General features: G+C 52.8%; 1 protein-coding gene across 2 annotated transcripts in view; it reads left to right on the forward strand.

Moving 5' to 3' along the window:
• Window positions 1-23449, forward strand: part of ZC3H7B (zinc finger CCCH-type containing 7B) — a 57986-nt gene that overhangs the window by 12090 nt on the left and 22447 nt on the right. The window contains exons 2-7 of one of the 2 annotated variants that reach the window (XM_024352808.3): window positions 6993-7051; window positions 11594-11627; window positions 11751-11948; window positions 13080-13238; window positions 15881-15961; window positions 18029-18085. In XM_024352808.3, the coding sequence (XP_024208576.1) occupies window positions 6999-7051; window positions 11594-11627; window positions 11751-11948; window positions 13080-13238; window positions 15881-15961; window positions 18029-18085 (582 nt within the window). In that variant the 5' untranslated portion in view covers window positions 6993-6998. The remainder of the gene's footprint in view (window positions 1-6992; window positions 7052-11593; window positions 11628-11750; window positions 11949-13079; window positions 13239-15880; window positions 15962-18028; window positions 18086-23449) is intronic. The other variant, XM_063807917.1, reaches the window with a different exon arrangement.

The following is a 23449-nucleotide window of genomic DNA, read 5'->3' on the forward strand; positions in this document are numbered from 1 at the left end:
TTCTCCACCCTCGTCAACCAGGCTTTCTTTTCACCTTAGTGTCATGGGTGAAAATTGGCATCTTGTGTTTTTTTGTGTTTTTGATTTTGTTTTTGAGACAGAGTCTCTCTCTGTCGCTCAGGCTGGAGTGCAGTGGTGCCATCTCGGCTCACAGCAACTTCCTTCGGTCTTTCGGGTTCAAGCGATTCTCCCGCTTCAGCCTCCCAAGTAGCTGGGACTACAGGCACCTGCCATCATGCCTGGCTAATTTTTTTTTTTTTTCGTATTTTTGTAGGGACAGGTTTTCACTATGTTGGCCAGGCTGGTGTTGAACTCCTGACCTCAGGAGATCTGCCCGCCTCAGCCTCCCAAAGTGCTTGGATTACAGGCGTCAGCCACCGCGCCTGTCCGGCATCTTTTTTTAATCAGTGAGTTTGAGTATCTTAATAATTTATTTTCCTGTGAATTTCCTTTTTATGTTTTTTGCCCTTTTTAATTTTTATTTTATTTATTTATTTATTTATTTTTTTGAGATGGAGTCTTGCTCTGTCACCCAGGCTGGAGTGCAGTGTTGCGATCTCAGCTCACTGCAACCTCTGCCTCCCGGGTTCAAGCAATTCTCCTGCCTCAGCCTCCTGAGTAGTTGGGACTATAGGCGAGTGCCACCAAGCCTGGCTACTTTTTGTATTTTTAGTAGAGATGGGGTTTCGCCATGTTGGCCAGGCTGGTCTCGAACTCCTGACCTCAAGTGATCCACCTGCCTCGGCCTCCCAAAGTGCTGGGATTACAGGTGTGAGCCACTGCGCCCAACCTATTTTTTATTTTTGGGATAAGGGTCTCACTGTGTTGCCCAGGCTGGTCTTGAACTCCTGGGATCAAGTGATGCTCCCACTTCGCCTCCCAAAGTGCTGGGATTACAGGCATGAGTCACCATGTGCGGCCCATAATCATCATTATTATTTTTTTATTTTATTTTATTTTTTGAGACGGAGTCTTGCTTTGTCACCCAGGCTGGAGTGCAGTGGCACGATCTCGGCTCACTGCAACCGCTGCCTCCTGGGTTCAAGTGATTCTTCTGCCTCAGCCTCCCGAGTAGCTGGGACTACAGGCGTGTGCCACCACACCTGGCTAATTTTTGTATTTTTAGTAGAGACAGGGTTTCACTATATTGGCTAGGCTGGTCTCAAACTCCTGACCTCGTGATCTGCCCGCATCGGCCTCCCAAAGTGCTGGGATTACAGGCATGAGTCACCATGCCCGGCCAATCATTATTATTACTTAAAAATACAGGCAAGACCCTGTCTCCAAAAAAAATAAATAAATAATAAAAATTTGAAAAATCTGATCCTGGAGGTTTGTTTGGCCTATATGCTTCTTGCTCCTCCACCAGGTGCCTTCTCTGAGTCATGCCTGACACACGTTTTCAAGATGCTCACCTCCCTCTCTTTTTGTTCTTTGAGACAGGGTCTCACTCAGTTGCCCAGGCTGGCCCAGACAGCAGGGAGGCAAGTGAGAGGTGGGCTGGTGAGCCCCGATGTCACAACTGGGGACACCTTCCACACGCACGTGCTAGAGTGCTAGAGTACAAGTGGCACGATCTCGGCTCAGTGCATCCTTGACCTCCTGGGCACAAGCAATCCTTCCAGCACAGCTTCCTGAGTAGATGGGACTACAGGCATGTACCACTATATCCAGCTAATTTCTAGTGTTTTTTTTTTTTTTTTTTTTTTTTTTTTTTTTTGTAGAAATGGAGTCTTGCTATGTTGCCTGGGCTGGTTTTGAACTCCTGGGCTCAAGCGATCCTCCCACCTCAGCCTCCCAATTACAGGTATGAGCCACTAAGCCCAGCCATACCTCCCTCTTTAACTGAGAATAAATGACCTTTTCACCGCTGTATTAGTCTGCATAGGTTGCCATATCAAAATACCATAGACTGAGTGGCTTAAACAACAGAAATTTATTTCTTTACAGTTTTGGAGACTGGGAGCCCTAGTCAGTGTGCTGGCCTGTTTGATTTTTGGTGAGGGCTCTCTTCCTGGCTTACAGACCTCACTGTGTCCTCACATGGCCTTTCTTTGGTGCATGCAAGGGAGGAAACAGAGAAAGAGCAAGCTTGCTAGTGTCTCTTATAAGGACAGTAATCCTGTTGGAGCAGGGCCCTACCCTTATGCCCTCATTTAACCTTAATTACAGGTACTTCTGTATAGGCCCTATCTTCAGATATAGTCACATTAGAGATTAGAGCTTCAGCATATGAATTTGGGGAGGACACAGACATTCAGTCTATAACATTCTACCCTTCATCCCCCCAAATTCACGACCTTATCACATACAAAATACATTCATTCTATCCAAATAGTTTTTTTTTTTTTTGAGACGGAGTTTCTCCCTTGTTTCTTGTTGCCCAGGCTGGAGTGCAATGGCGCTATCTCCGCTCACCACAACCTCCACCTCCCGGGTTCAAGTGATTCTCCTGCCTCAGCCTCCTGAGTAACTGGGATTATAGGAATGCGCCACCATGCCCAGCTAATTTTGTATTTTTAGTAGAGATGGGGTTTCTCCATGTTGGTCAGGCTGGTCTCAAACTTCCAACCTCAGGTTATCCGCCAACCTTGGCCTCCCAAAGTGCTGGGATTATAGGAGTAAGCCACCATGCCTGGCCATTTTTTTTTTTCTTTTTTTGAACAGGGTCTCGCTCTGTTGCCCAGGCTGGAGTGCAGTGGCGTGATCTTGGCTCACTGCAACCTCCGCCTCCCAGGTTCAAGCAATTCTCCAGCATCACCGTCCGGAGAAGCTGGGATTACAGGCGCATGCCATCGCACCCAGCTAATTTTTGTATTTTTAGTAGAGACAGGGTTTCACCATGTTGGCTGGGCTGGTCTCAAACTCCTGACCTCAGGTGATCCACGCACCTTGGCCTCCCAAAGTGCTGGACTTAACAGCCGTAAGCCACCACGCCTGGCTGTATTTTTTTTTTTTTTGAGACAGGGTCTCACTCTGTTGCCCAGGCTGGAGTGCAGTGGCACGATCACGGTTCACTGCAGCCTTAACTTCCTGGGCTCAGTTAGTTGCTCTGTTGCCCAGGCTGTAGTGCAACGGCGCAATCTTGGCTCACTGCAACCTCTGCCTCCCAGGTTCAAGCGATTCTCCTGCCTTAGCCTCCTGAGTAGCTAGGATTACAGGCGTGTGCCACCATGCCTAGCTAATTTTTTTTCTTTTCTTTTTTGAGAAGAGTCTTGCTCTGTCGCCCAGGCTGGGGTACAGTGGCACAGTCTTGGCTCACTACAACCTCTGCCTCCTGGATTCAAGCGATTTTCCTGTCTCAGCCTCCTGAGTAGCTGGGATTACAGGCATGTACCATCACGCCCAACTGACTTAATTTTTGTATTCTTAGTAGAGACAGTGTTTCACCACGTTGGCCAGGCTGGTCTTGACCTCGTTATCCGCCTGCCTCAGCCTCCCAAAGTGCTGGGATTATAGGCGTGAGCCACCGTGCCTGGCCCCCATCTAATTTTTATATTTTTGGTAGAGATGGGGTTTCACCATGTTGGCCAGGCTGGTCTCGAACTCCTGACCTCAGATGATCCACCCACCTCGGCCTCCCAAATGCTGAGATTATAGGCATGAGCCACCGTGCCCGGCCAGAAAGACAGTCTTGAATTGCCAATACCATCCTTCCCCCATTCCTGGGCAGCAGCCATGTGGTGCAGAGAGAGAATTCATCCAACAAAATATTGAATCATAACCTGATTTAACCTTAATTAGCTCCTTATGGGCCCTGTCTCCAAATATAGGGTTTAGGGCTTCAACATATGAATGGGAGAGGGGGCACAAACATCCAGGCCGTAACACCCTCCCTATAAGAATCTTCTGGCTGGGTGCAGTGGCTCATGCCTATATTCCCAGCACTGTGGGAGACTCAGGTGGGAGGATTTCTTGAGCCCAGGAGTTCGAGACCAGCCTGGGCAACATGGCAAAACCCCATCTCTAAAAAAAAAAAAAAAATACAAAAATTAGCCATGTGTGGTGGTCCCAGCTACTCAGGAGGCTGAGGGGGGAAGATCAGTTGAGCCCAGGAGATGGAGGCTGCAGTGAGCCAAGATCACACCACTGCACTCCATCCTGGGCAACAGAGCAAGACCCTATCTCAAAACAAAGAAATTTTTTTCCCAGAGGAGGGAAGGGTGTAGGGTGTTAGGTGCCTGTAGGGCTGGGGCCTTTGGTCTCCTGACGCATTGTTAATCAGGCTGCCTGATGCCCATCTCTGCGGTGTCACTGAACCCAGGATCCAGGCTGACTGCATGGCTTTGAATAACTTTCCTAGCCTCTTGGAGTACTATTTTCCTGCCTGATGGGGATGTTGTGAGATTTAAATAAATCTCAGTTATTTAGTGACAACTCATTTTTTTGTAGAGCAAAGCTAGACATAGAGTGGCCCTTTTGTTTAAAAGCTCCTGTGACTCCTCTACCTTAGGGTGGAATCCACAGTCTGCCCCATCTACAAAACCTCTATGGGCTGGGTGACACACGTGGCTCATGCCTGTCATCCCATCACTTTAGGAGGCTGAGGTGGGAGGATCACTTGAGACCAGGAGTTTAAGACCAGCCTGAGAGGCTGGGCGCGGTGGCTCACGCCTGTAATCCCAGCACTTTGGGAGGCCGAGGCGGGCAGATCACGAGCTCAGGAGATCAAGACCATCCTGGCTAACATGATGAAACCCCATCTCTACTAAAAATACAAAAAATTAGCCGGGTGTGGTGGCAGGCGCCTGTAGTCCCAACTACTCGGGAGGCTGAGGCAGGAGAATGGCGTGAACCTGGGAGGCGGAGTGTGCAGTGAGCCAAGATTGTGCCACTGCACTCCAGCCTGGGCAACAGAGCAAGACTCCGCCTCAAAAAAAAAAAAAAAAAAAAAAAGACCAGCCTGGGCAACATAGTGAGACCTTGTCTCTACAAAAAATTTTAAAGGTTAGCGAGGCATGGTGGCGCACGCCTGTGATCTCAGCTGCTTGGGAGGCTGAAGTGGGAGGATCCCTTGAGCCCAGGAGTTTGAGGCTGCAGTGATCATGCCATTCTGGGCAACAGAGTGAAACTGTCTCAGAAAAGAAAATGAAAATACCTCTACATGTGGTCTTCCTGCTAATCTCTCTGACCTTCCTATTCACCACCCTCCCCACTGCCCACTCTGCTCCATCCTCACCAGCCTCCTTGCACATTCTCAGATACACCAACAAGGCATCTCCCTCAGGACCTTTGCACTCACTGTTCCCTCTGCCCGGAGCCCTTTCCCACCAGGTATCCACAGGGCTGGCTCCCTCACATCATACACGTAGATCTCCATTCAAATGTCAAAGTGAGCCAGGTGCAGTGGCTGATGCCTATAATTCCAGCACTTTGGGAGGCTGAGATGGGTGGATCACTTGAGGTCAGGCGTTTGAGACTAGCCTGGCCAACATGGTGAAACCCCGTCTGTACTAAAAATACAAAAAGTAGGCTGGGCACAGTGGCTCACGCCTGTAATCCCAGCACTTTGGGAGGCCAAGGTGGGCAGATCACGAGGTCAGGAGATCGAGACTATCCTGGCTAACACGGTGAAACCCCCTCTCTACTAAAAATACAAAAAATTAGCTAGGCATGGTGGCACGTGCCTGTAGTCCTAGCTACTCAGGAGGCTGAGGCAGAAGAATCGCTTGAACCCGGGAGGTGGAGGTTGCAGTGAGCCAAGATCGCGCCACTGCACTCCAGCCTGGGCGACAGAGCGGAACTCCCTCTCAAAAAAAACAAAGCAAAAAGTAGCCGGGCATAGTGGCAAGTGCTTGTAGTCCCAGCTACTTGGGAGGCTGAAGCACAAGAATCACTTGAACCCGGGAGGTGGAGGTTGGAGTGGGCTGAGATCACACCACTGCACTCCAGCCTGGGCAACAGAGTGAGTCTCCGGCTAAAAAAAAAAGGTCAAAGTGGCCTCTCAGACTACTCAGAATTATAGCACCCTGTCACTCTATCTTATTATTTTTTCTTAATTGCGTGTATCCTTCCTGTATTATGTGACATATTTATTGTCGTGTGCCTCTCCACTAGAACATATGCTCTAAAAGAAAGCCTTTGTTGGCTGAGCACAGTGGCTAACGCCTGTAATCCTAGCACTCTGGGGGGCCAAAGCAGGCGGATCACCTGAGGTCAGGAGTTTGAAACCAGCCTGGCCAACATAATGAAACCCTGTCTCTACTAAAAATATGAAAATTAGCTGGGTGCGTGGTAGTGCATGCCTGGATTCCCAGCTACTCCAGAGGCTGAGGCAGGAGAATCGCTTGAACCCAGGAGGTGGAGGTTGCAGTGAGCTGAGATTGCACCACTGCACTCCAGTCTGGGCAATAGAGCGAGACTCCATCTCAAAAAAAAAAAAAGAAAAAAGGGGGGCCGGGCATAGTGACTCATGCCTGTCATCCCCGCACCTTGGGAGGCTGAGGCAGATGAATTACCTGAGGTCAGGTGTTCGAGACCAGCCTGGCCAACATGGCGAAACCTCGTCTCTACTAAAAATACAAAAATTAGCTGGGCATGATGGTGGGCTCCTGTAATCCCAGCTACTCGGGAGGCTGAGGCAAGAGGATCACTTGAACCCAGGAAACGGAGGTTGCAGTGAGCCGAGATGGCGCCATTGCACTCCAGCCTGGGTAACAGGGGAGACTCTGTATCCAAAAAAAAAATAGTTTTCCCTTGAACTTGAGGGTGTCCATATGGTATTGTAGCTCAAGCCTGTGTGGGAAAGGGCAGGTGCCCTCTATGCCCCCTTGTCCCTTGAGGGTACCACACAATCTAGGAGTCCAGGGGGCCATGGGTGTGGAGGACACCAGCCTGAGGGTGGTCATCGCCCTCAGGGACACGCCTCCCGACATGGGGAAGGGAATGAGAGTGGGAGTGAGAGCACCCAATCACAGGACCCACGAAGTGGTGGTGGCTGACGGCAGCCTGGCTCTTGCTGACTGACTGATGGACTGTGCTCTCTTCCCCAGAGACTGATGGAGAGGCAGAAACGGAAGGCGGACATCGAGAAAGGGCTGCAGTTCATTCAGTAAGCCTGCATGCGGCAGGGGCTGGACGGCTGGGTGGGCAAGGGTGGGTTCTCTGAGAGCCATGCCCTCCCAGCGCTCCCTTTTCTTGCTGCTGAGCCTTTGCTGCCAAGGCTCCTGTGTGCGCTGGGGTGCGGGCAGGTGGGAGGAGCCAGGAAGGGGCTGGTGTGGCTGTGCGTGAACTCCACATGCACACATGCTCCCTGGCCCAGGTTACCCTTCAATCTTGTCCAGTAGGTAATTCTGCCCTCACCCTTCACATTTGCACTCCCTGTTAATTCTCTTGCATGACTGCACGAGTTTTCTGATAAATCAATGGTCCCTCTGTTACAATCTCAGTCTCCGTGCTGGGACCTTCACATCTGTGTCTTCTTTGAGACAGAATCTCTCCTTGTTGCCCTGGCTGGAGTGAATGGTGCTCCTGACCTCCTGGACTCAAGGAATACTGCCTCCACCTCCCATGTAGCTGGGACCATAGGTGCACACCACCATACCCAGCTAATTTTTATTTATTTATTTATTTATTTTTTGAGACAGAGTCTTGCCCTGTTGCCCAGGCTGGAGTGCAGTGACATGATCTCGGCCTACTGCAACTTCTGCCTCCTGGGTTCAAGCGATTCTCCTGCCTCAGCCTCTCGAGTAGCTGGGATTTCAGGTGTGTGCCACCATGCCTGGCTAATTTTTGTATTTTTAGTAGAGATGGGGTTTTGCCATGTTGGCCAGGCTGCCTTGAACTCCTGGCCTCAGGTGATCCACCCACCTCGGCCTCCCAAAGTGCTGGCATTACAGGCGTGAGCCACCGCACTAGGCCATTTTTAAAATTTTTTTGTAGAGACGAGGTCTTGCTATGTTGCCCAGGCTGGTCTCAAACTCCTGGGCTCAAGTGATCCTCCTGCCTCAGCCTCCCAAAGTGCTGGGATTACAGACATGAGCCACTGTGCCTGGCCAATCCATCATCTTTTTAATCTTCTCAACAGCCCAGTAAAGTAGGTAGCCTTATTTCCATTTTGCAGATGAGAAAGTTGAGACTCACAGAGGTTAAGCAACTTGTTTAAGGTCATGGAGCTATTGAGGAATAGCATTCTAGCCCAAGCCTGGTTGACCACAAAACTCAAAACTCACATTCTTTCTATTGTATGCCTCTGAGCACCCACACGCCACACTTTTTTTTTTTATTTGTTTGTTTTTGAGATGGAGTCTCACTCTTGTCCAGGCTGGAACGCAGTGGTGCGACCTCGGCTCACTGCAACCTCCACCTCCCAGATTCAAGTGATTCTCCTGCCTCAGCCTCCTGAGTAGCTGGGATTACAGGCGCCTGCCACCACACCCAGCTAATTTTCGTATTTTTAGTAGAGACGGGGTTTCACCATGTTGGTCAGGTTGGTCTTGAACTCCTGACCTCGTGATCTGCCCTCCTTGGCCTCCCAAAGTGCTGGGATTATAGGTGTGAGCCACCGCATCCAGCCCGACATTTGTTTTTGTTTTATTTCTCTTTTTTTTACACACAAAATATTTTGAGTAACCTTTTTCTCTTATTGCTCTTAAACAGATCCTCAGAGGCATAATTATCACAACACTAATGAAGCGTGGGCATCGTGGCCTCTCACTTGCACGAGCCCCTTCCGAGGCCCTGGAAGGCATGCACCCTTGCAATCCTGTGTTCATCATTTTGTGTTCTTTTTCTTAAATAGGGCTCCCCATAAAACTGGAATTCGCCTCTATGTTCCCTTATATACTCCCCACTTTTGTTCTCTCACACAGACCAGTAAAACACTCTTTGCCTTTTCTTTTCTTTGTAATGGGGTCTCCCTGTGTTGCCCAGGCAGGTCTCAATCTCCTGGGCTCAAGCAGTTTTCCTACCTCAGCCTCCCACGTAGCTGGGATTGCAGGCGCGTGCTGCTGTGCCCAGCGTACTCCCTTGCCTTTTCTCACCCGTGTCACCGCAGACTGGGTCCCTTTTCACACGCCCTCGGTATCCATGCTGCTCTCACAGAGCGAGTGTTCATATTGACACAACACATTCTCCTTCCTCAGCGCACAACGCAGTCACTTTTCCTGGCCGCTTCTGGAGGGTGTCCTGCGCTGGGCTGATTTGATTAGGGGTTTTGGGTGCACCTAGAGCATGGCCCCAAGTTCAGCACCCCTTCCCTGGGCTGTTGTCCAACCCCACCTTGCTGCCATGGCTGGGAGTTTGCAAACCCTCCTCAGACTTGTTCATCAGAGCGGCTGCTAGCTCATCTCTCTTCATGGGCGGCAGGTCCTCTCCCATTTTGGGGAGTGAGGGTTTGATTTTGGGGAAGTGTTCCAATTTATTCAGAGGCCAGTCTGGTGAACAAGGTGACTCCGGCCACTGCTGTCTTCCATAAGAAGAGTTCTGTGTCCCCAGCCTCAGTCACTGATGTCTGTAGAGCTGGATTCCCAGCCCAGTTCTCCCATTTCCCCTACGGGGTCATTGTGAAGGTTAAGGGACCAGGTGGTGCTTGGGGTAAATGTTCACTCTCGTCCCCTCCTTCTCCTTTCCAAAGGGGAGTTCTAGGAAGGCCCAGCTACAAGGCAGCCTCCCCGAAGCCGTCTGTTGGCCTCCTAAGGCTTTGCAGGAAGCACAGTGGGACTCACTGCTTTTCACATCAGTCCCGCTATTTTTGCCCCACTCCTCCTACGCTGTGTTGGTGCACGTGTGCCTCATGTGCTTAGCACGCCCTGAGAGCCCTAAGTGAATTGGGACAGGTGGGTTGGCCCCAGCTTGCAGAGGACCTTAAGATGTCTACGGCCGGGCGCGGTGGCTCACGCCTGTAATCCCAGCACTTTGGGAGGCCAAGGCGGGCGGATCACGAGGTCAGGAGATCCCGACCATCCCGGCTAACACGGTGAAACCCCGTCTCTACTAAAAATACAAAAAATTAGCCAGGCGTGGTGGCGGGCGCTTGTAGTCCCAGCTACTCTGGAGGCTGAGGCAGGAGAATGGCGTGAACCCGGGAGGTGGAGGTTGCAGTGAGCCGAGATTGGGCCACTGCACTCCAGCCTGGGCGACACAGCGAGACTCTGTCTGGAAAAAAAAAAAAGATGTCTTAGGACCGCATGACCTATGAAAGGTAGAGTTGATGCTGGAAGAGGGTAGGCTGGAGGCAGGAGGCCAGGAAGGTAGTGATGGGGTCTTTGGTGGGGGCAACAGAGGGGACAGACACTGCAGCAGTATTGGGAGGGAGGGCAGGTCTGGGGCCCAGACAGTAGGGAGGCAAGTGAGAGGTGGGCTGGTGAGCCCCGATGTCACAACTGGGGACACCTTCCACACGCACGTGCATACACAGCCCTCCCGGCGTTGCGCCTCTGCCCACCTCTCACGCACTAGCCTAGGCCGCTCTTTCCTGCCCAGGTGCTGGCAGCATCTCCAGGCAACGGAAAGATCTCCCCAGCCCTGCATCCGATGCCTTCCTGCCAAGCAGCCTTGGGCGAGTCCTTGCGCCACTCTGAGCGTCTGTTTTTCCCTCTGTGGAATGAAGGACTGGGAGACAAAGCCCAGCTTCCCTTCCAGCCTGGCCATTGAGCGCATTGGAGAGATGAACCTCAGTTCTCCTGGGCTGATGCCCTCTTTCATACTGAGGGAGCATTAGCCACAGGAGGGAGCAGGTGCCCAGACCCCACCTAGAATGATTTGTTGAGTCCAGCATGAGGGGCTGACAGGCTCAGTGAAGACCTGGCATTGGCTGGGGCGTGTGTTATGTGGGATTGGGCAGGGGAGGGGCCTGAGGTGGACTCCCGGTGCCTCAGTGTCTGTGGACCTGTGGTCTCGGATTTGGTTTGATGGGGCGTGGTCCTTCCGAAGGCCTGTTCTAGGTGTTAATTCCCTGACAACGCTCATACTTCCTGCCTTTTCCTGCCTGCTCCTGTCCCTGGCACTCCTGCTGCAGCAGCCCCTGCACCATCCTCTCCTCCTGGCCTCGAGCTGCAGCTGGAGCCTTCCCCCACTCTGCCTTGGCCAGAGTCTGATTTTCCTCTTGTCCTTTTCCAGTCCTGGGGGCCTCCTAGGCCCAAGTGTGGCTCCTCCCTCCTTCCCCTCATGTAACTGAGAAAGGGCTTGGAATGCCTGCTTTCCTTTAGGAGAGGGCTGGTTTTTTCAGCAGAGGATGGCTGGTTTTTTCAGCAGCAGGGACTGGGGCTAGGTCCAGGGCCAGAGGTAGAGCTGGAACTGGGCTGGGCTAGGACTGGCTTGGGGCTAGGGCTGGCTGGGTTGGGGCTGGAGCTGGGGCTGTGGCTGGAAGTGGGGCTGGAACTGGGGCCAGGCTGGAGGTGGGGCTGGGGTCAGTCTGCTCTTTCTCAACACCTGTACCTGGCAAAACCTGGCTGTCTGGCCCCAAGGAACATGCAGGTCCTTCCATCAGAACTGGAAGGCCTGCATGGTAATGATTTAGGAGAAGAAAACTGCAGTCTGTTCACCCTAGTCCACAAGGTGATGGCTGAGGTCTGAGTTGGAGGAGTAGCTCTGGACCTCCATGAAGCTGGGACCGCCGGGCTCACCCAGGCCTCGTGTTTTCTTTTCCTGATAGGTCGACACTACCCCTAAAGCAAGAAGAATATGAGGTGAGTGTCAGCTGCCAGGCTGAGCAAAGGTGAAGGGCGGAGATGTGCAGGGGAGAGGCGTGGGCCGGGTGCCAGAGCTGGGGCCAGAGGTCATGAGCCCCCTACACACCTTGCCCCCAACAGGCCTTTCTGCTCAAGCTGGTGCAGAATCTGTTTGCTGAGGGCAATGATCTGTTCCGGGAGAAGGACTATAAGCAGGCTCTGGTGCAGTACATGGAAGGGCTGAACGTGGCTGACTACGCTGCCTCCGACCAGGTGGCCCTGCCCCGGGAGCTGCTGTGCAAGCTGCATGTCAATAGGGCCGCCTGCTACTTCACCATGGTGAGCCTGGCACCCTCTTTTCTCTCCTCCTCTGCTGCCCTGATCCCCTGGATGCCCAGTCGAGCCAGGCCCATACCCCAGTGAGCCTGTAGACCAGGGCCAGCCTCCTCCCAGCCTGCTTTCAGAATTTCATTGTCTGTTCTCGTGGCTCTTAATCTCAACTGTACAACATGCTCAGCTGGAGAGCTTTTAAAAGTACGGATGCATAATAAAAAGTTTGTTAAAAAAATGATACTGATGCCCTAGCCCTAGCCCTGCCCTAGATGAAGTAAGTTAGAATCTTGGGGTGACCCTGGGCCTTGGTGGGAGTCTGACTTCTCCTGCTCCTCCCTCCCGGCCCCACTGTTTCTTCCATAGCCTCAGCCTCCTCACTGTTCCTCCCATAGCCTCAGCCTCCTCACTGTTCCTCCCATAGCCTCAGCCTCCTCACTGTTCCTCCCATAGCCTCAGCCTCCTCACTGTTCCTCCCATAGCCTCAGCCTCCTCACTGTTCCTCCCATAGCCTCAGCCTCCTGTTTCTTTGCGGACTTCAGTGCCTTCCTCCTCCCCCTCCTCTCCTCCTTAGAGCTGCAGCCTCCTCCTCTTCCCTGTCCTGTGCACCCACTGACTCAGGTTCATGAGATCCTGTGGGAGGCTCTGCTGCAGGCTCTCTAGAGGACCCCGTGACACCTCTGCCATCCAGCGAACTCTTCTGGATAAATGGCTCCCGGATGCCTCAGGGTTAACCCTTGTACACTCTGCACACAGAGCTGCCTTCATGGTCTCACTGCCTCTTAGAGATGCCATTGTTACTCTCAGCCCATCATGTTCCCAACCAAAGGCAGAGATGGAAATAGACGTGCTTGAGTGGCCGGGCTCATGGTTGTAGATCTTTAGGCCCTTCCCTGCAATATCCTGCCTGTGCCCACTGCAGCCCCATCAGCTGGACACACAGACACCCTTGATCAGAGACTGGACACCAGAGTGCTTCCTTCTCTCCTGGAGCCTCGAGGCCTGTCCCTGACCCAAGACTTCAGCTCCTCTGTCTCTGCCAGGAAGGGAAGCTGGTGTTCCTTCCTAGGCAGGGGCAGGAGGCCTGGGGGAGGGAGGGTAACAGATGTTGACCAGTGACCACATGCTCCTCTCCGGCAGGGCCTGTATGAGAAGGCGCTGGAGGACAGCGAGAAGGCGCTGGGCCTGGACAGCGAGAGTATCCGGGCGTTGTTCCGCAAGGCACGCGCTCTCAATGAACTGGGACGCCACAAGGAGGCCTACGAGTGCAGCAGCCGGTGTTCCCTCGCCCTGCCCCACGTGAGTGTGGCTCTGCAGCCACGCCAGTGCCTGCCCAGAGGCCAGGCTTCTGACCTTCCGGCCCTCACTTGGGCCCAGCCACCACATCCTTCTGTGTCTCACTTCCTCCCCTGTGACATGGCCATGCAGATCCTGATGTTAACACTAGCTCCCATTCTCTGAGTGCTGACTGGGTGCCAGGCACTGCTAGGATGCATTGGGTGTATTAACTCACCTAATACTGGCAATAACCCTAAGAGGCAGATACTGTGATTATTCTCATTTTAAAGATGATGAGGCCAGACACAGTGGCTCACGCCTGTAATCTCAGCACTTTGGGAGGCTGAGGCAGGCGGATCACCTGAGGTCAGGAGTTTGAGACCAGCCTGGCCAACATGGCAAAACCCCATCTCTACAAAAAATACAAAATTTAGCCGGGCATGGTGGCGTGTGCCTGTTTTGCTAATTCTGTTTAGTTCACAATTAAGACCCTTTCTTGGCCAGACACAGTGGCTCATGCCTGTAATCCCAGCACTGTGGGAGGCCAAGGCGGGAGGATCACTTGAGCTCAGGAGTTTGCAACTAGCCTGAGCAACATAGCAAGACCCTGTTTCAACAAAAAATTTAAAAAAATTAGCTGGGCATGATGGCACGCACCTGAGATCCCAGCTACTCAGGAGGCTGAGGTGGGAGGATCACTTGAGCCCAGGAGGTGGAGGTTGCAGTGAGCTGTGATTGCACCATTGCACTTCAGCCTGAGTTTGACAAAGCAAGAGCTTGTCTATTAAAAAAAAAAAAAGCCTTTCTTTATGACCATGGTCCCCTGACCCATATAGCATTTTAGAGTGTCCACAACAGATCCACACCTAGGTCTCACTGGTACTTACTCATGAGGAGGACAGGGCAGGTTTCATCCGCACCACAGCGGATAGAAAGGAGCTGGGACCCAGTTAGGGTTAGTAAATGGCCAGGGAAAGTAACTAAGGGCTCCTGGCTCTGCTTTAGGGAACTCTCTCTTTTCCCAATCTTTGTTGGGCAAATACTGACCGAGCTCCTGCTCCATGCTGGGCACTGGGGACCAGAGATGACTCCGACCCAGGCCCTGGCCTCCAGGAGATTGTCAGTGACGTAGGAGGTAGACACATGCACAGATGTCACAGTGTCTTCCTTGCCCTTTTGTGCCTGGACCCCAGTTTGTAGCCACCTGTTTCTTTGTTCACTGACTGTTCTCCCCCTTTAGATTGGAATCTCCATGAGGCCTGGGCCCATCTGCCCTGTTCGCTGGGGTATCCTTAGCCCCTCACTCTTCGCTTGGCACGTAGTGTATGTTCTGTATTACAGCCTTGGAAGGGAAGGAAGGATGGTTGCTGTTTAGTGATCACTAAGTGTGGTCCAGGCACTGTTACAAGCTTTCTATGCCCTGTCTCCTTGGAGCCTTACAACCCTGTGCCTCATGTATGTATCGTCACTTGCTGGGGGTTGCAGGAGATTGTTTGGCGATAGAAACAAGTTGTAGAACTATATAATGTGACCTCATTCCTGTTTAAAAAAAGAAAGAGATGGCCGGGCACAGTGGCTCACGCCTGTAATCCCAACACTTTGGGAGGCCGAGGCGGGTGGATCACTTGAGGTCAGGAGTTCAAGACCAGCCTGGCCAACATGGTGAAACCCTGTCTCTACTAAAATACAAAAAAAAATTAGCTGGGCATGGTGGCACATGCCTGTAATCCCAGCTACGCGAAGGCTGAGGCAGGAGAATCTCTTGAACCCAGGAGGCAAAGGTTGTAGTGAGCTGAGATCGCGCCACTGCACTCCAGCCTGGGTGACTGAGCAAGACTCCATCTCAAAAAATAAAAAAGAAAGAGACAATCCCCAAATCCCCACAAAACAAAACTAAGCTTTTTTTTTTTTTTTTTTGAGACAGGGTCTTGCTCTGTCGTCCAGGCTGGAGTGCAGCGGTGCAGTCTTGGCTCACTGCAACCACTGCCTCCTGAGTTCAAGCGATTCTCCTGCCTCAGCCTCCCAGGTAGCTGGGATTACAGGCACCCACCACCATGCCCGGCTAATTTTTCTATTTTTAGTAGAGATGGGGTTTCACCATGTTGGCCAGGCTGGTCTTGAACTCCTGACCTCAGGTGATCCGCCCACCTCTGCCTCCCAAAGTGCTGGGATTACAGGCATGAGCCACCGTGCCCAGCCAGAAGTAAGCATTCTTTATAGGTCTGCATGCATGCATTCCTAGAAAAGAGCCCTAAGGAAACACATCAGCCCAGCAGAGTGTGATTCCCTCCTGGAGAAGCCTAGGGTGAAGGGGGAGATCCAGGGAGCACTTGCTGTCCCTGTAACATTCTTCCCTTCTACAGTGACATTGTCACTTTTGCTGAATTTTAGAAATAAAAAGATTATATTAAAATAAAAACAAAATGATTCATTTTCCATCCCCAAATAAAAGGAAAAACAGAAGCATGGGATGGTGGTCCTGGTGCCACCACTCACTAGCTGTGTGACTTGGACAAGCCAGGGACACCTCCTGGAGCCTCACTTTCTCATCTATAACATGGGGTGACTATGACCTCCCTCCGTAGGGCTGCACAGGTGTCCAGGAGCACAGCTTTGTGAGCCTGGGCAGACTGACCCACCGCCCTGTGTCTTGTCCTCTGCAGGATGAAAGCGTGACTCAGCTTGGTCAGGAGCTGGCCCAGAAACTGGGGCTGCGAGTTCGCAAGGCATATAAGAGGCCCCAGGTAGGTGGGCTCGGGACCCTGGGAGGGTCAGTGTGGACGTGAGGAGGTCTGAAGGGAGGGACCAGGCTCCGTGGGGAAGGTGGGTGAGGGTGGCCAGGGCTGGGTTAGGACAGAGGGGAGTGACAGCAGGTGATCTTCCTTGTCTGTTGGCTGAAAGCCCTGGAACCTTTTGGAAAAGGAGAGAGCAGCCACCGCTTTTAGCTCACTTTAGACTCCAACTGTTGAAAACCACTCCCTCCCCTGTGCTGGCTGACTTTAGTCACCTGGAGGTGGCCTGAGTTGACACTGGCGTCCTTCAGCATTATGTTCTCAACACCCATATGGTGCAAATTTGAAGTGTTGGTATCTGTTTGGCTGGTTCAGATCCACATAGATTCATTTGGTACCTGCCGAGGGCCAGGAGGCTGCACAAGGGAAACTCGTGACTCGAGTCTCTGCTGTGACCTTGAGCAAGTTAGTTCATCTCTTTCCACCTTGGTTTCCTCATCTGGAAGATGGAGATAATTTATGCCCACCCCAGAGGGCTCATGGGAGGATTAAAAAGAGAGAATGGATGGGCTGGACGCAGTGCCTCATGCCTGTAATCCCAGCACGTTGGGAGGCCAAGGCGGGCAGATCACCTGAGGTCAGGAATTTGAGACCAGCCTGATCAACATGGAGAAACCCCATCTCTACTAAAAATACAAAAATTAGCTGGGGGTGGTGGCACATGCCTGTAATCCCAGCTACTCGGGAGGCTGAGGCAGGAGAATCACTTTTTTTTTTTTTTTTTTTTTTGAGACGGACTCTCGCTCTGTCACCCAGGTTGTAGTGCTGGAGTGCAGTGGCGCGATCTCAGCTCACTGCAAGCTCCGCCTCCCGGGTTCACGCCATTCTTCTGCCTCGGCCTTTCCGAGTAGCTGGGATTACAGGCGCCCGCCACCACGCCCGGCTAATTTTTTATATTTTTAGTAGAGATGGGGTTTCACCGTGGTCTCGATCTCCTGACCTCGTGATCCGCCCGCCTCAGCCTCCCAAAGTGCTGGGATTACAAGCGTGAGCCACCGCGCCCAGCCGAGAATCACTTGAACCCGGGAGGCGGAGGTTGCGGTGAGCCAAGATCGCACCATTGCACTCCAGCCTGGGCAACGAGCGAAACTCTGTCTCAAAAAAAATAAATAAATAAAAGGCCGGGCGCGGTGGCTCATGCCTGTAATCCCAGCACTTTGGGAGGCCGCGGTGGGAGGATCACGAGGTCAGGAGATCGAGACCAGACCATCCTGGCTAACGCGGTGAAAGCCTGTCTCTACTAAAAATACAAAAAAATTAGCGGGATGTGGTAGCGAGCGCCTGTAGTCCCAGCTACTCTGAAGGCTGAGGCAGGAGAATGGTGTGAACCCAGGAGGCGGAACTTGCAGTGAGCAGAGATCGTGCCACTGCACTCCAGCCTGGGCAACAGAGCGAGACTCTGCCTCAAAAAAAAAAAAAAAAAGAGAGAGCAAATGGGCTGGGTGCAGTGGTTCATGCCTATAATCGTAGTACTTTGGGAGGCCGAGGTGGGCAGGTTGCTTGAGCTCAGGAGTTCAAGACCAGCCTGGGCAACATGGCGAAACCGTATCTCTACAAAAAAGTACAAAAATTAGCCTGGTGTGGTGGTGCATGCCTGTAGTCTCAGCTACTTGGGAGGCTGAGGTGGGAGGATCACATGAACCCCAGAGGTCAAGGCTGCAGAGAGCCGAGATTGCATCCAGCCTAGGGGACAAAGTGAGACTCTGTCTCAGAAAAAAATTAAAAATTAACAAATAAAAAAATAGAATGTTTGAGATGGTGCCTAGCATGGTGCCTGACACACAGTAGAGGTGTGCAGGGAGGTCCTCTGCCCAGGTCAAGGTTGGAAGAAGAAAACCCCAGAATCTGACCCAGAGAGACAGAGCAGTTGATTTCCGGCAGGCCTGGGGACAGGGACTCTCGGGGGCGCTGCAGAGCCCAGCTGCTTGTGTCAGTGCCTCTTTGCTGCCCCAGCTAAGGGGACCTTGAGCATCTTTTCAGAATCTTTACCTCTGCCCACCTCTCTCCAATCTCTGGCAGGAATTGGAAACCTTTTCTCTGCTCAGTAACGGCACTGCGGCTGGCGTGGCAGATCAGGTAGGATCGGGGCTGAACCAACCTGTCTCAGTTTATCCATTATGAGAGGTTTAGATTCACTCTCTCCGGGTATAAATGACCTCAGGCAGTGGGTCCAGGGGCCTCCGCCTCCCTAGGAGGTACCTCCCACGTCCATGGGGGCAGGATGTGGGGACAGGCCATGGCTGCTGTTGGCAGGGAGTGGTCATTGCCGGGGAGCCGCTGGGGGCAGCCTCACTCTTGAACCCTGGTCAGGACACAGTCTGGGCAGCCTGGTCCCACACGCCTTCCTTCTGCCTCCTGCCCCACATTTCCTGCTGTGTTGCCTTTTTTCTCACCAGCCTTTCTGCAGGTTCAGGCCCCTGGGCCTCAAATGTCTTCCTCTTCCCCACCCTGCCTTTCTCTGTCTCTTCGCTTTTCAAAGCCCAGCTCAAGGGCATGCCCCTGCCAAAACCCATCCTGCTCTCCCTGGCTCAGTGACTCTGCTTGGGAGGGGCAGCCGAGACTGAGGACTCTGACAAGGAAGAGCCCAACTGGGCCCTGCAGCCTTGGGCAGGTCCTTCAGTTTCTGCATTCTGAAATGCGGACCATCCCTCAACGGGAACAAGGGAGGAAAGTGCTTGATAACCTGGCACACACGACCCAGCAGGAAATGCAGTGGGCAGTCACTGCGGATAGCTGCTGTGCTGTCCTGAGTTAGGGACTCCTCCCAAGGGCCAAGACACTTGTGCACCCCAGTCAGGCCTGGCTCATCCCAGGGGGGTGAGGCAGGGCCTGGCACACGACTGAGACCCCTGCCCGCTGCTCAGGTAGACTTTGAGGCTTTCTGGAAAGTGAGAGATGGGCTATAAGAGCACTGATGGAGCCTGGGGTCCTGCCACCTTGTACGTTAAGGGAAACTGAGGCACAGAGTGGGGAGGGGACGGGGCCAGTGTCACACAGCGAGGCAGCAGCAGGCCTCCCTCCTCCAGAGCTTTGCAGCACTTTCTTTCATTCATTCCATAAGGAGGCCCACAAAACACTCTCGGCCCTGGGCCTGAGACAGCTGCGTCCTTGCCCTCAGGGACCTCCCAGCCTGCAAAGGAGGCAGTTGATGATCTGCCTTTGTAGCACTCATGGTTTATAATCAGAAATTATAGGTCAGGCATGGTGGCTCATGCCTGTAATCCCAGCAATTTGGGAGGCCGAGGTGGGTGATCACTTAATTTCGGGAGTTAAAGACCAGCCTGGCCAACATAGTGAAACCCCATCCCTGCCAAAAATACAAAAATTAGCCGGGCATGGTGGCATGTGCCTATAGTTCCAGCTACTTGGGAGGCTGAGGCAGGAGAATCACTTGAACCCAGGAGGTGCAGTTTGCAGTGAGCCGAGATCGCGCCATTACACTCCAGCCTGAGAGACAGAACGAGACTCCATCTGAAAAATAAAAGAAATTATTAGGCCTGGCACATACCAGGTGCTCCAACAAGAAAACATTAAATGAATGAAAGGCGATTTGTCTAAGTTTACCCAGTATGGGCCAAGCACTGAGCTTGGGGTTGGGTATGTGATAAACAAAACAAATCTGTTTCCTGCCCTCAAAGAGCTCACAGTCTAGGATGGACATTAGGACATTAGGCAGATCATTTCTGGTTTCAAACCGTGATGAGGGCTGTGAAGGCAGAGTATGGGGAGACCTGGGCCATTGCGACTGGGAGGCCTGATTTAGACAGGATTCAGTGACATTTAAGCTGAGACCGGAAGGTTGAAGAGTTAGGGGCAGGGTGTGCAGGTGAAACAGCATTCCAGACCAGGGGGAAGGTATGTGCAAAGGCCCTGAGGCCTGGAGGAGCTCAGAGTGTGGGAGGAACCAACACCAAGGCAGAGCTGGGGGTCCTGGAACAGGAGATGGAAGCCAGACCGCTTGACCCCTGATAAGAAGCTCAGTCTTAGCATTGGGAAGGCACTGAGGGGAGGCAGCATTAATTCTATTCATTTATTCGGAAGGTATTTATTGAGCACTGCTTTGTACCCAGTGTCAGTTCAGACACTGGGAATAGAGCACCAAGGTAGCGTCTCATCACAGCAAGTGGAGCTGGGCTGGGCAGGCACAGCAGATGCTCAAAAAATATTTGTTGAATGATTGAATGACTGCAGCCAGGGGGCCACAGCAAATATGGGCTGAATGCCCAGCTCTCCAGGGCCAAGGCCGCAAAGCCTTGCTCAGTCTGCAGCCAGATGACCACAGATGGTGCCATACCTGGCACCAGGCCCCCCCCAGTCCCTGCCAGGCTGTTCACCCATCCCTGCAATCTTGCTGGGCTCCTCCTGCACATTCATAGAGGTCAGGAGGGGCATGGTTAGGGAGGGCTCTAAGAAGCCCACAGTGGAGAGGACCAGTTCAGACCCTGCCTCATGAACTCAGTTTGCCCAACATGGTACAGCACACATGTGAGCACACACATGTGCACGTGCACACACGGAGTGGCCCTAGGACACATGAGGGCAGGGTGGTGTCCCAGCCAGAGCCCCTGGCCTTCCGTGAGTTGTGCACAGACACAAGTAAATGCAGGCTGCAGGGGTCCCTGTAGGTTCTCCACCATGAGCACCATATTCATTCAGCCAGCTGGTCATTTCACATGTGCACCTGGAAGTGGGGATGGACCAGGCTGTGCCCACAGGGAGCTTCTTATGACCTAGGAGCCAGGCAGAGGCCCTGCAAGACAGTGTCTGTGCAAGAGCTGTCCCTGGCATCGTGGGGAACAAGATGCAAGGAGGGCTGTGAGTTCCAGGAACAGAGAGCCCAAGGCAGCCTTGGTTGGAAAGGGCTTCAGCGAGCCAGGGAAGCAAGACTAAGAGGAAGGGAGAGCTGGAGAGGGGGAAATGGCACTCATGACCAGGAGCACAGCCTGCACAAAGGCTAAGCAGCAAAAGAGACAGACACCCCAGATCACAAGACCAGTTCCTCCTATGGGGCTCGGAATAGCCTGGGCTCTGCAGTGGAACGTGCTTTGGATCAGATCCTGAGCACGCTCCTTATCTACGCAGGCCACTCCACCCCTCAGAGCCTTGGCTTCCTTCTCTTTTGCAGGGGTCCGGTACCTGCCATTTTGTGGGGGTTATAGAATTACAGTGGGTCAATGTGAAAGCTCCCAGCAGGGCGTCTGCAGAAGAGATAGAGCTCTATAGACCTTTGTTGCCAAACAGATGTCACCAGAAGGAGTGCCATGCAGAAGGGCAGGAACAGTGAGCCTGGCAGGCTGGGGTGATGGCATGGGCAGGAGGGCTGAGAAGGTGACTTTGTCCTGCATGGCCTGGGAGCCATGGGCAGGATCTAGCAGGGAGAATCACCGCTTTCCCTAGAGATGTTCATCTGGTACCTCTCTTTCCCTCAAAGACTTTATGTACTTACCATGAGGATAGCAGCTCTGTGATCCAGTGTGGCGGCTTTGGTTTGGCAGCCAATCTGTGGTGGGCAGACACTCCGGAGACTGAAGTGCACACATTTGCCATGTGCTCTATGGCAGGCCCAGGTGTGGGAAGGAGGTGCAGGGTGTTGGTGCAGGTATGGATGGGGGAGTGTACAGTTCCAGGGCACAGAGTCAGGACAGGCTCTTGGGTCAGACAGCCCTGCTCTGATCTGTGCATAGCAGCTTTCTGGGCTGACATTTCCATGCCGTGGGATGATACCTCGCAGGGCGCCTGGACCGAGGGCTAAACCCCACAGTGGGTGTGAGATGCTGGCCTGGGCTGGCGTGAGGCAGGATGCTGGATGAGTCTAGCTGCTGGTCCTGTGGCTGCTGGTCCTGGGAAAGGAAGGCTAGTGGTGGAGTCTGGTCCTCCATCCGGCTCTCCATGGGGACACAGAAAGGGTGGGGCCACCCAGGGCCTCACCAGGGAAGCAGGACTTGAGCTGGACTGTGAAGGACTCAGAGAAAAAGGGGAGGGTGTTCAGGACAGGGAAGGATGCACCACAGCCTGGAGGTTGGAGTGTGGGAGCTGTTGAATGAAACAGCAGCTCTCCCAGCCCAACTTCCAGAAACTGTGCATCTTATCAACACAGGCCGGGCACGGTGGCTCACGCCAGTAATCCCAGCACATTGGGAGGCCAAGGCGGGTGGATCATTTGAAGTCAGGAGTTTGAGATCAACCTGGCTAACATGGTGAAACCCCATCTCTACTAAAAAATTCAAAAATTAGCCGGGCGCGGTGGCTCACACCTATAATCCCAGCACTCTGGGAGGCCGAGGTGGGTGGATCGCGAGGTCAGGATATCGAGACCATCCTGGCTAACACGGTGAAACCCCATCTCTACTAAAAATACAAAAAATTAGCCAGGCGTGGTGGCGGGTGCCTGTAGTCCCAGCTAGTCTGGAGGCTGAGGCAGGAGAATGGCATGAACCCGGGAGGTGGAGCTTACAGTGAGCTGAGATCGTGCCACTGCACTCCAGCCTGGGCTACAGAGTGAGACTCCATCTCAAAAAATATATATATATATATATATTCAAAAATTAGCTGGGCATGGTGGCATGCGCCTGTAATCCCAGCTACTCAGGAGGCCAAGATTAGAGAATCACTTGAATGTGGGAGTCGGAGGTTGTAGTGAGCTGAGATCACACCATTGCACTGTAGCCTGGGTGACCAAACGAGACTCCATCTCAAAAAAAAAAAGTTGGGTGTGGTGGCTCAGGCCTGTAATCCCAGCACTTTGGGCGGTTGAGGGAGGTGGATCACCTAAGGTCGGGAATTCAAGACCAGCCTGACCAACATGGAGAAACCCCATCTCTACTAAAAATACAAAAATTAGCCAGGCATGGTGGCGCATGCCTGTAATCCCAGCTACTTGGGAGGCTGAGGCAGGAGAATCGCTTGAACCTGGGAGGCAGAGGTTTCGGTAAGCCAAGATCGCACCATTGCACTCCAGCCTGGGCAACAAGAGCAAATCTCCATCTCAAAAAAGAATAAATAAAAATACAAAATAAAAATACAAAAAAGTTAGTCAGGCGTGGTGACGGGTGCCTGTAATTCCAGCTACTCGGGAGGCTGAGGCAGGAGAATTGCTTGAACCCAGGAGGTAGAGGTTGCAGTGAGCCAAGATCATGCCACTGCACTCCAGCTTAGGGAACAGAGCGAGACTCTGTCTCAAAAACACATAGCAAGTCATTTCATCCTGATAGCCTTCCCCAGCGGTGAGTGAAGCAGGCCCAGAGTGGATGGGGAACTTTGCCCAGGTTGTACAGCCTGCTCAGGCCCAGCTTTCCTCCAGCAGGAAGGCAGTGGGATCCCACCTGGGCTGTATGCCCTTCTCTGCTTCCTGGGGGGCCTGGGGCTGCCGTGGGAGAGGAGAGCCTGGGGACTCAGGGAGGGGGCACTTTTGTCTTTGAACTGCAAGCCATCTGTGGTGCT

This window comes from Pan troglodytes, chromosome 23, assembly GCF_028858775.2.
Source record: "Pan troglodytes isolate AG18354 chromosome 23, NHGRI_mPanTro3-v2.0_pri, whole genome shotgun sequence".
NCBI lineage: Eukaryota > Metazoa > Chordata > Mammalia > Primates > Hominidae > Pan > Pan troglodytes.